Source organism: Heloderma suspectum, chromosome 8 (genome assembly GCF_057233095.1).
Source record: "Heloderma suspectum isolate Gila_16-S chromosome 8, 16-S_ref, whole genome shotgun sequence".
Classification (NCBI taxonomy): domain Eukaryota; kingdom Metazoa; phylum Chordata; class Lepidosauria; order Squamata; family Helodermatidae; genus Heloderma; species Heloderma suspectum.
In genome coordinates, this window is record NC_139465.1 from 2,412,206 (window position 1) to 2,423,910 (window position 11,705).

At 50.0% G+C, this 11,705-nt stretch overlaps 1 protein-coding gene across 1 annotated transcript; it reads right to left on the reverse strand.

The window, feature by feature from the left end:
- Window positions 1-266: 266 nt before the first annotated feature.
- Window positions 267-1,294, reverse strand: MC1R (melanocortin 1 receptor). The gene has a single exon (XM_084812650.1). The coding sequence runs from the start codon at window positions 1,228-1,230 to the stop codon at window positions 286-288; it is 945 nt and encodes a 314-aa protein (XP_084668776.1). The 5' UTR covers window positions 1,231-1,294; the 3' UTR covers window positions 267-285.
- Window positions 1,295-11,705: the final 10,411 nt, after the last annotated feature.

Consider the following 11,705-nt stretch of genomic DNA (forward strand, 5'->3'; position numbering starts at 1 on the left):
ACCTGGCTGGCCACTGGGGAGACGGAATGTGGGACTGGTCCAAAGGCCGCCAGAAAATAAAAGAGCAGTGCCCACCTGCGCTGTCTCCCGCTTCTGGTAGTGGGTTGGACAGGCCACTGCCTGGCGCCGCCGCCGCCTCCCAATGGCTCCATCTGCCTGCCCTCCCTAGCACAGCCGCCAGGAGGCACTGCTTTCCAGGCTGCGAGGCAGCCACTCTAGCAGCCCTGTGGCAGACTGCAGCCCCAGGACTAGGCGCCCCTCAGGCCCCGGGCTCTCCTCCCTCCCTTACCAAAAGCACAACACCAACTCTTTCAAGGTTCTCCTGAGCTCCTGGCTCCGGAAGGCATAGATGATGGGGTCCACCACAGAGTTGCAGATGACCAGGATGAGGTAGAGGCTGAAGTACCTGAAGTAGCATTTACAGGCGGGCTGGTTAGGGCAGATGAGGATGAGGATCAGGTGGAGGAAGAACGGCCCCCAGCAGGTGAAGAAGACCCCTAGCAAGATGGTGAGCGTGATGGCCCCCTTCATGCTGGCGAACTGGGTGGCCGTCTGCTTCCTCTGCAGGCTGGAGATCCTCCGGGCGTGCTGGTGAGCCAGCGTGAACATGTGGATGTACAGCCCCACGATGAGGGCAAGCATGGAGAGGAAGAAGATCACTAGGCACAGGATGACGGCGGCGCTGTCGTAGGCAATGAAGAAGGTGCTGGAGATGCTGCTGGCCATCCAGACAGCCACGATGACAATGACGGCCCGCTGGAAGGTCACGATGCTGTGGTAGCGCAAGGCGTAGAAGATGGTGATGTAGCGGTCAATGGCAATGACGCCCAGGAAGGACAGCGAGGACATCAGGGAGCTGCAGATCAGCATGTCCATGACGTCGTCCACACGCCTCATGGTGGCGGGCTTTATGTCCAGCACCCCGTGTTCTATGAGAAGCATAAAGACCGTCTCCCCCACATTGCTGATGCTCACCAACATGTCTGAAACAGCCAGACAGCAGATGAAGTAGTACATCGGTGAATGCAGATTCCGGTTCTTGACAATGGCAGCCACCACCAGCAGGTTCTCCACGAAGCTCATGGTGCCCAGGGTCAGGAAGAGTGCATCGGGGACCACCAGCTGTTGGTCAATGCTGCAGAAGGTCTCGTTGGTCCTGTTGGCAACTGGGAGGTCTGTGGTGGCATTGTGGGAGTCGGGCAGCAGCCTCAGGGGTGATGGCACAGGCATCTTGACCACCCAGTGAGAGTGCTACTGAAAAACAAGGGTGAACTACCGAGTCTGGAAAAGCATTCCCCCCAGATAGTTACGGCTGAAGGCAAAGCACAGCTGGCCCGTCCCAGAAACTCACCAGTAGGCTGCGGAGCCTCCAGGATACCTCTGTGACTGCTCTTCCTCTCAGAAAAGCGATCTGGCAGTCTGGAAATGAAACTGAGACCTGACACTCCCCAGCCGAGGGTTTGGAGACAACTGCAGATTCAACACGGTCAACACCTTGCTTCCAAGGAGGCTTTCTTGACAAAAAAAACACCTTTCTTGGGGTTTCTCCTGTTCGTGGGTTCTCTGGTTCCCCCTATTTCTTCTGTTGGGTGTCAGTCCTGCAGCCAGAAGAGGAGAACTAGTTGGTGCCTCCCTTTCTTCTTAATGTTTCTCTTTCCCACTTGCCTTCACTTTGGACGATACAGTTGCTTTATTTGTCTCTGCCCCAAAGTAATTGATTAGCAGGAGTTCACAGCAAAGGAAGAAAGAACCCTTTCTCTCCCCTAGTTTTAAAGGAATATTCCCAGCTCCTCCTTCAGCAGAGGGTGGAGGGCGAGCTCCACATGATAGCGACCCAGGCTGCAAGCGCTTGGAGAAATTACGAAACAGCCCTTAAACGCTGGATGACTTTTCCTCTTCCATTGATATCCTGGTGGTGTGATGCCCTCCCATGCCAAGCACCAGAGAGAATGGAGGGTGCTCCAGCACTGAAGAATGACTCACCATCTCTGGGTGGACTTCAATGTGATGCGGCCTCATACGGACCGCGGGTGATGGAGAGAAGGTTCTTCAGCTGTGCCCAGTTGTCCCAAAGCTGGCTTCAGCTCTGTTTGGACAAACTCCCTTCTTTTCCTTAGGTGGGATTCCCCCCGGCATGGCTCACACTTTGTCCAGGATATCTTGGGCTAACAGACCTGGTTGCCTACTCTTTCTGTCTACAGGAGAAACATTCTGCGGCTTGTTAGTTCTGCAGTGTTTGGTGGAGGACACTTTATTTATTTATTTATTTATTTGATTTATACCCTGCCTTTCTACCAAAAAGCCACTCAAGGCAGCTTACAAAAACAACATAACACATTAAAATACAATAAAACATAACAATTACAGGATAAAAAATTAATAATAAAAACAGCACCCAACCCAACAGACCCGCTTACAGGCCAAAGGTCTTCTTGAAGAAAGCAGCCTTTGCCTGCCAGTGAAAGGACAGCAGAGAGGGAACCTCTCTAGCCTCCTTTGGGAGGGAGTCCCACAATCTGGGAGCGGCCACCTAAAAAGCCCTCTCCTCCGAAGGCGTCAGTCTCAAGAGAAAGGCCTCTCCAGAGGATCTTAAGGACCAGGCGGGTTCATATGGGAGAAGGTGCCCCTTCAGGTAGCCTGGTCTCAAGCCGCAGAGGACTTTCAGGGTCATAACCAGCACTCTGAATTCTGCCTGGAAACAGGCTGGTAGCCAGTGAAGCTGCTGTAACAAGGGACTCGCGTGCTCCCTAGTCAACAGTCTGGCTGCAGCATTCTGGACGAGCTGGGGTTGCTGAACAGTGTTCGAAGGCAGCCCCACATACAGCGTGTTACGGTAGTCCAAACAGAATGTAACTAGGCATGCGTGACCATGGCCAGATCAGACATCTCCAGGAAGTTGGTGCACTGGCCTCAGCTGTGCAAACGCATTCCTGGCCACCGGCGAGACCTGGGCCTCCAGGTTCAGGGCCAAGTCCAAGAGTATACTTGCGCTGTAAGCCTGGGTCTTCAGGGGGAGTGTAACCCCACCCAGCACAGGTTAAGCCCTCTATTCCCTGTTCCGCTTCTTGACTGACCCAAAGCACCTCTGTCTTGTCTGGATTAAGCTTCACTTCGTTTGCCCTCATCCAGTCCATGACCGACATCAGGTACCGATTTAGAACCAGAACAGCTTCTGGGGTTTCGATGGAAAGGAGGAATAGACTTGGGTGTCATCAGCATATTGATGGCACTGAACTCCAAAACTCCAGACAATGTCTCCCAGCGGTTTCATGTATATGTTAAAAAGCATGGGGGATAAGAGAGAACCCTGAGGGATGCCAAAGGCCATGCCGTTGAAACGGAATCCTGTAGCACCACCTTCTGAGATCACCCTTCCAAGAAGGATCGGAGCCACTGCATAATGGTGCCTCCCAGTTCCTTGTCAGACAGATGCCCCAGAAGGATACATGGTTGATGGTATCGAAAGCCATTGAAAGATCCAGCAGAACTGACAGGGACACATTCCTCCTGTCCACCAAGGTTACCTGAGCTGTCCCATAACAAGGAATGAAGGCAGATTGAAATGAATCTAGAGTTTGTCTCATCCAGAAATCCCTGGAGCTAAGAAGCCACCACACGCTCCCCCAAAATTGACTATCAGGAGGCTGGCTGGAAATTATCCTATATGGTGGTTTTCAGGGAGAGGGTTTTTGTTTTGTTTTTAAACAAAGGTCTTACCACGGCCTCCTTTAGGCAAGACAGAATCACACCTTGCCTTAAAGAGGTGTTCACCACAACCCTTCCCCACTCAGCCAATCCCCCCACCCCCAAATGCTTTTATAAGCCAGGAAGAGCAAGCATCCAGCACACAAGGGGCAGGCCTCACCTCTCCAAGGATCCTGTCCACATCCTCAGGTGGGACAATCTGAAAATATCCATTTTCAAGTTTTCTGTAATCAGTGCATGCTTCATGTCTCAATAGCAGAGCTCACCCTGGTTTGAAGTAGCAGATGTTCAATTCTTTGGTGGTCTTCTTTTTTTTCTGCATGTGTGCAGCCAGTGGAGAGAGAAATTTCCTTCACGCCATGGTCATGGCTTGGTTTAAAGCCGGGGTGTTGAACCTCAGGCCCACAGGTGTAATCTGGCCCTCCAGGGTTCACCAGATGGCCACTCCCCCTTATCCTGGCCCCACCCCTTTCTCCCAACTGCCTATAGTCTGTGGTGACCCAACTTTTGCACAGTTTTTCCCCCATTCTAAAAGGTTGAAATGCTGCTCTTAAGGCTTACTTCCTGGCAGAAAGAACTTGATGTCACAATATGTTGGTATATTTGGCCCTGCCCAGCACCGGCATGTGGCCCCTCCAAGCTTCTCCAAAACTGAATTTGGCCTTCAAACTGAAAGAATTTCAACACCCCTTGGTTGAAGTTTCTACCCTGGGGGATTTAGAGAAATGGCTACTTCCCTGGTTGCTCTGTATCTATGATACATATGCTGTTGGTAGGGTCATCAAGTTATTTCAAATCCCAGTCAATATTCCTATGTTGCGATTGGAGCTATGGAAGTATGGCTAGGGACAATTATTCCCACATGCACACACCCTGGAGACACAAAGGCAGCGTCAGTCTTCCATCTCTGGAGTATGCTGAACTTGGCACCTGTGTGCTGGGATGTCCATGCACCCAGGGATGGCACAGCCAAAGTGCCCCTTTTAATGTCTCCCTGGATTGATCTCTTATGGTGCAGAGAAGCAGAAACAGGAGCTTCCAGCTTCCCCTCTGGTGGGCATGGGAGAGGGCTTTGTGGGTGGTGGGTCTTTCTTCTTTACTCCACCTCCACCTTTGCTCCAGAGTAGAGGAGGGGCCATGGCTTAGTGGTGAAGCCCCTGCTTTGCATGCGGAAGGTCCCAGGTTCGATCCTTGGCATCTCCAGGGAAGGCTGGCAAAAACTCCTGCCTGACCTTGGAAGCAGAGCTGCTGCCATTCAGTATATCTGGATTAGGCAAGCTGGTGCCCTCCAGATGTTTTGGACTACACTTTGAAAGTAATGTCAGGTGGTGGGGGAATGGAGGTGGGTGAGTGGGTCTTTTGACCCTCCTCAGCCACCTTTCTGACATGTCAGTGTGGTTCTGTGAATTGTCTGCTTGCTTCTACACAATTGCATTTAGAACTCTAGTTGCATTGTCCTGCCAAGCTTCATGCTGCAATCCTTGGCCCCTACAAGAGGGATGATACGGAGATCACTGAAGGCACAGGTCAGCTCACAGCCCACTTGAGACGGGTAGAGCAGCACACTAACCACAGAAATAGTATGACAACAACACACTGAAGTTACAACACAGTTACAAGATGGGGGATACATGGCTCAACAATACTACAAGCAAGAAGGATCTTGGAATTGTTGTAGATCACAAGCTGAATTTGAGCCAACAATGTGATGTGGCTGCAAAAAAAGGCAAATGCTATTTTGGGCTGCATTAATAGAAGTATAGCTTCCAAATCCTGGGAAGTACTAGTGCCCCTCTACTCAGCACTGGTTAGGCCTCATCTGGAGTACTGTGTCCAGTTCTGGGCACCACACTTTAAGAAGGATGCAGACAAGCTGGAGAGGGTTCAGAGGAGGGCAACAAAGATGATCAGGGGACTGGAAACAAAGCCCTATGAAGGGAGACTAAAAACACTGGGCATGTTTAGCCTTGAGAAGACTGAGGGGAGATAGGATAGCGCTCTTCAAGGACTTGAAAGGTTGTCACAGAGAGGAAGGCCAGGATCTCTTCTCGATCATCCCAAAATGCAGGACATGGAATAATGGGCTCAAGTGACAGGAAGCCAGATTCCGGCTGAACATCAGGAAAAGCTTCCTGACTGTTAGAGCAATACGACAATGGAACCAATTACCTAGGAGGTGGTGGGCTCTCCCACACTGGAGGCATTCGAGAGGAGGCTGGACAGCCACCTGTCAGGGAAGCTTTGACTCAAATTCCTGCACTGAGCAGGGGTTGGACTCGATGGTCTTACAGGCCCCTTCCAGCCCTACTTTTCCATGATTCGAAGGCAGTTGTGCTGGCCCTTGACTGGGGTGGGGTGGGGGGTGGAATCCAAACAGCAACAGCAGTGCATCATCTTTATTAGGACAACATACCCCTTCAAAGCAGCAAGCAAGCTTTCCAGTATCACAGAACTCTTCCTGGTGAAGCAAGAGAAAAAACACCTCGCAGCTAGAAAGTATTTAACATGTCTTGCTTTACTTACAAAACAGCCATTTAAGTAGGAAGGCTATGTGCAGGGAAGGGCGTTTAACCTTTTCCCTCTGCATTGCAGTCCCTGCAAAAATTTCTCCCCAGCCCCAATATTCCTTACCCTGGAAAGGAAGCTGCCAATGGCACCAAAGCACGTGCGGACAAAGGAGCCACAGCCAGTCTTCCTTTGAAAGTACAAGACTGCCATGACGCAGATCTACCTGAAGCACAAACTGAACCACTCTGGTCCAATGTAAGGTAGAGGAGCAGAAGAAAAGAAAAACATCTTGTTTTCTTCTCCCTGTTTGCATTTAGGATCTCACAAGCCTCATGTTGAGTGTGCGTGACTTAGCTGCCATAAAGTGTGTGTGTGTGTGGGGGGGGGGGGACAGCTGCAATTTAGACAGAAACTTAGGCTTGCCTGGGTTGAGCTGGTCCCACGAGTGCTCTGGTGATGAAAACAGGCAGGAATTACAAATGCTCTTGGTACAGAAATGACTACAGGCCATATCAAGTCCTAGGGTCCTCCCTCCCCTGCCGAGTCTGTCTTGGGGCTACTGCTGAGCTGAACTGGCTCCAAGGGCTGCCGGGTGGGGAAGAAGATGGAAATAGGCAGCTCCTGCATGCATGATGTGGAGCTGCTGCATTTTGGAAGCTGTGTGGACCTTGTGCCCTCCACAAAGAAGGGAGGCTCTTTACCTGCCCCTGCAGGAGCAGAGCGGTGGCGCACCAAGGCAGCCCCAGCCCCACTAAGCCGTGCGGTCCCTCACCCCAAGGCTAAAGAAAAGGTGAAGCCTGTCGCAAGGATGTTGATTGCTTCTTTTGCCAAAATGAAGAGGCTGCAGCTGCCAGGAAGAGTCATTCTGTTGTCCCTCCATTCCAGTGTCAGCCTCTCCTGGGGAGGGACCACCACTCAGTGGCAGAGCCCCCGCTTGGCATGCGGAAGGTCCCAGGTTTGATTCTCGGCAGCATCTCCAGGTAGGGCTGGAAAAGGTCTTGCCTGAAACCCTGGAGAGTCGCTGCTGCCAGTCAGTGTCGCCCATACTGGGCAAGATGGAGCAAGGGTCCGATTCCGTATAAGGGAGCTTCCTAGGTTCCTATGTTTTGTGGAACCCACATTCATACCAGGGGCTTGACCTGCTTTTAAATGGAGAGGATCACTATAATCTGCTCAAGGCACTGAACAACAATATAAACATAATGTTACAATAATATAACATTAAACATGTTTAACATTCAAAAATTCAGGGAAACCACAATTCACCCAGTACAAAGCAATCGCTAAAGCCATAGCGACAAAACAGCATGTCCAATAAAAATGCATCAGCTAGGAGATAGTTGGAACAGTTAGGTATCTGAAACCTTTTTGAACAGTAAGCCTGAAAGGGCCAACCATACATCCCTTGGGAAGGAATTTCACAGACCAGGGGACACCACTGAGAGGCCCTGCTCCTAGTGTGTGCCAATCTGACTGATAAGAACATAAGAAACACCCTGCTGGATCAGACTAAAACTGGGAAGCTCACAGGCAGGACATGAGTCCATGGACACCCTCCTGCTTGTGTTCCCCAGCAACTGATATTAGGAACCATGCTGCCTCTGATCCTGGAGGTAGTATAGAACTATCAGGACTAGAAGCCATGGATAGCCTTCTCCTCCATGAGTTTGTCTAATCCCCTTTTAAAGCCATCCACGTTGGTGGCCATCACTGCATGTTGTGGTAGCAAATTCCTTGTTCAACTGTGTCCTTTTATGTGTCCCGAATCTCCTCCCATTCAGCTTCATGGGATGACCCCACTGGATTCTAGCATTAGGAGAGAGCTGCTTTCCCACACCAGAGCAGCATTTTATTCACCTTTATCACCCTCACCCCGCCCTTACTCTCCTTTTTCCTAAGCGCAAGAGCTCCATACACTGCAACGCGTCCTCCCAGGGGAGTTGCTCCAGCTCCCTGATCACTTGGCTCGCCCTTGCCTGAACCTCCTCTTAGCGGTTGGCCACCACACAGGGCCTCCAATGCTCCCGTCAAGGCACTGACAGTCTGTTCATCTGGATGCTGACAGTCCTCCCATAACCTAGCCCCAACTGTTGACCTTGGAAGCCGGTAGATGAATTTCTAATTTAGATAAATATCTCTATCAAGAATAATTGTTTAAAATGTTTTGCCTTATTAGCCAGGGCCACCTTTTAGTCAAATCAGAAGATTTTAAATCAGTGATCTGATTGCCCCCTCAATCACTGCAGCCCTAAAAAACTGAAATAGCATTGTTTGCGTGGGAGCAAAACCGGCCTGGTGACTGAGAAGGGGAGCGAATGAGATGCACGACAGACTCAGCACATCTCTCGGGCTGCTGCCTTTTTACCAACGGCAAGAACACTTTTAGCTTTGTCAATGGAGCCTTTGAGTGCAGAGCTAATGGAGGGCACTTCAAAGTGTGACCACAGCAGCAGATGTGCCACCCTTGCCTACGGGCCAAGAGAGTCAGCCAGTGAGCAGCCCGGCCTTCTGGGCTGCTGCTGCCGTCGCCACCTCCTCTCCGGGCTTGCTAGGCCCAGGAAGCATTTGCTCTGAGCATGAGCGCAGGGTGCTGGCTGCATAGGCAGCCCCGGCAGAAGCTGGGCCAATAGGTTGGTCCCAGCTGCAGAGGCAGATTCCCCACCTGGAGCTGCAGGTCACAATCTGAAATGCGGGAATTGTTTCTGAAGAGGCCACTGCTCTGTGTGTGGGGTGGGTGGTGGGTGGCAGGGAGCAAGAACGCAGGCAGTTCAGAAGATGGCCCATGGTAGGATTTTGGCTGCTGGTGCTTATCCACAGGTGCAGCAGTGAATTTAGCTGCTGCATCAAAAGCCAGCTTTAAATCCTGGCCTTGCTCCTTCCAGCTCTGGATTTTAACAAGAGGCTGCTGCTGCTTCATGACAGTCTCTGCTCTCTTGCTCTTTCTCTCTCTCTCATTGCCTATGTGTAGATCCTTTCCCCATTTGTCAATTCTCTACGGAATATCTTCTGGGGGGGATGGTCATTAGATGTTATAACAAGGCAGAAGGCTTTTCACAGCAATGGCTCGTGCACTTCTCAACTCTACCTTCGCAAAAATGTCTGTCCTGGGAGCAGAAATCCTAATGCCACAGCTGGACAATTCTTTTATTAGGATTATTCCACCAAAATGTGCAAACCTGTGAATTCTCCAGAACTCTTCAACAGACCAGGTGGTACAACCAGAGGGAATGAACAAAGAAACCTATGAATTGTGGATTTTGATTCCCCCCACCCCAGCACATCTATCTTTGGTTTTGAAGTCCTAGGAATGCAGCTCTACTCTTCCATTTTCATTCATCTTTTGAGGCAGCTCTGATGACAGAGATTCAGTTTCACACTGCTGGCTCTACACTGTTCAGGTCTCCCAAGCGTACACATTTTCTTGCCAGATTAGGCTCCTCTTTTCCCAAAGTCAGTACCAAACACTATACTAACTTGGCTATTTCATTTGTACTCCACCCCAAGCCAGAAGACAGCACAACTGTCTACATGAACTCAAAATCTCAGACAAATGTGATGCAAACATTTTGATTTTACAATTCAATTTGGAGGGATTGGAGCCCTCCGTCTACCCAAAGCCCTGCCAGAAAAGAGCCAGGCAGGGCAGGAAGAATGATGGAGGCAATTTTGCCTCCCTTCCCTCTTAAAAAGAAGCAATTTCACCTAGTTGGGCCTCTGAGCCTATCTAGCTGAGTTATTGGTGGTGGGCAGGAACAACACTGGAGAGGCTGTAGGATCTGGTGGATTCATGCCTCTTCTCTTCTCTCCCCTCCTCGCTCTTCGCCCTGGGTGACTTTGGAAGAGCAGTTGCCAGGGTAGTTTCTTCAGGGGCTACAAGAGGGTGTGTGTGGGGGGGGAACAGTCCAATCTGGGATTCCTCCTCCCAAGGTAATAGCAGTGTCTATGGTCTCGGGAGTCGGAACCTGCCATATCCTATGGTCCCTGGGATGCTGTCCCAGGGACCATAGGATTGTTCTGTTAATCTTGTTGAAATTAAGGCAATATGTATGAACTTGACAACTTCCATACATGCAACACCCCTAAATTCAGCAGCTTTCAACTAGTATGCTGTAAAAATGTCACAGCTAGGATAACAGTTGAAATTTATGCTTTTCCATGAATATGTTTCCACTCTAAAGAAAAACTCAATGTGGCCATGCCCTTGTTTGACCTACCTCATGAAGACAACGGGTCTCCCTTGAAAAAACAAAAACTTGGTTTTGTACCCAACAAAAATGGGGGGGGTCACAGCGGTGCAGGGGACAACTCATGCACTCTGCCCAAGGAAAATATCTACTGTCCCAAGATCCTGGGGCGATTTGGCTCAGGGCAAGATGCTGAAGCAGTGCAGGAGTTTAAATGCAGATTTATCTTCATTACATTTGGTGCAATCTTTTCTTCATTAGTCAAACTCAGAGCAGATATGCTGTTCACATGAATTGCACAGAATCATAGAGTTGGACGGGGCCCTTGAGGCCATCAAGCCCAACCCCCTGCTCAGTGCAGGAATCCAGTTTAAAGCATCCCTGGCAGAGGGCTCTCCAGTCTTTGCTTGAAGATCTCCAGTGACAGAGAGCCCACCATCTCCCTAGCCAGTTGGTTCCATTGTCTGACTGCTCTGTTCATGAGGAAGTTTTTCCTGGTGTTCAACCAAAATCTGTCTTCTGATAACTTAAGCCTTAGGGAGGGGCTGTGGGTCAGTGTGCTAGAGCCCCTGCTTTGCATGCAGAAGGTCCCAGGTTCGATCTCCAGCTTCTCCAGATAGGGAAAGACTCCTGCCTGAAACCATGGCGCACTGCTACTGCCCGTCAGTGTCAGCAATACTAGGCTAGACGGGTCAATGGTCTGACTCAGTATAAAGCAGCTTCCCATGTTCCTAAGCCTGTTGTGTCCTGCAGTGCTGGAAGATGGAGAACAGGTTGTGGCCCTCTTCTGTGTCATAACTCTTTAGGTACTTGAAGATTATATCCCCCCTCAGTCTTCTCTTCACAAGGGTGAATATCCCCATTTCCTTCTAGGACTTGGTTTCTAGTCCCCTGATCATCTTTGTTGCCCTTCTCTGAACTCGTTCCATTGTCAGAATCCTTAAAATGTAGTGTCCAGAACCGGGCACAGTATTTGCGGTGTGGTCTCACCAGCACAGAGTAGAGTGGAACTATGACTTCCTGTGATTTAGAAATTATACATCTATTGATTCAACCTAAAATTGCATTTGCCTTTTTTGCAGCCACATCACACTGATTCATATCCATCTGGTGATCAGCTACAACCCCAAGATCCTTTTCACATGTACTATTGCCAAGCCAGGTATCTCCCAGTTCATACCTATGTGTTTGATGTCTTTCCTAAAGGAAGAACTTTGCACTTGTCTCTGTTAAATTGCATTCTGTTATTTTCCGCCCAGTCTTCTAACCTATCAAGGTCTTTTTGAATTTTGTTTCTGTCTTCTAATA

Coding starts and splice junctions, on each gene's coding strand:
- MC1R (XM_084812650.1), bottom strand. CDS start 1,230: ATGCCTGTGCCATCACCCCTGAGGCTGCTGCCCGACTCCCACAATGCC.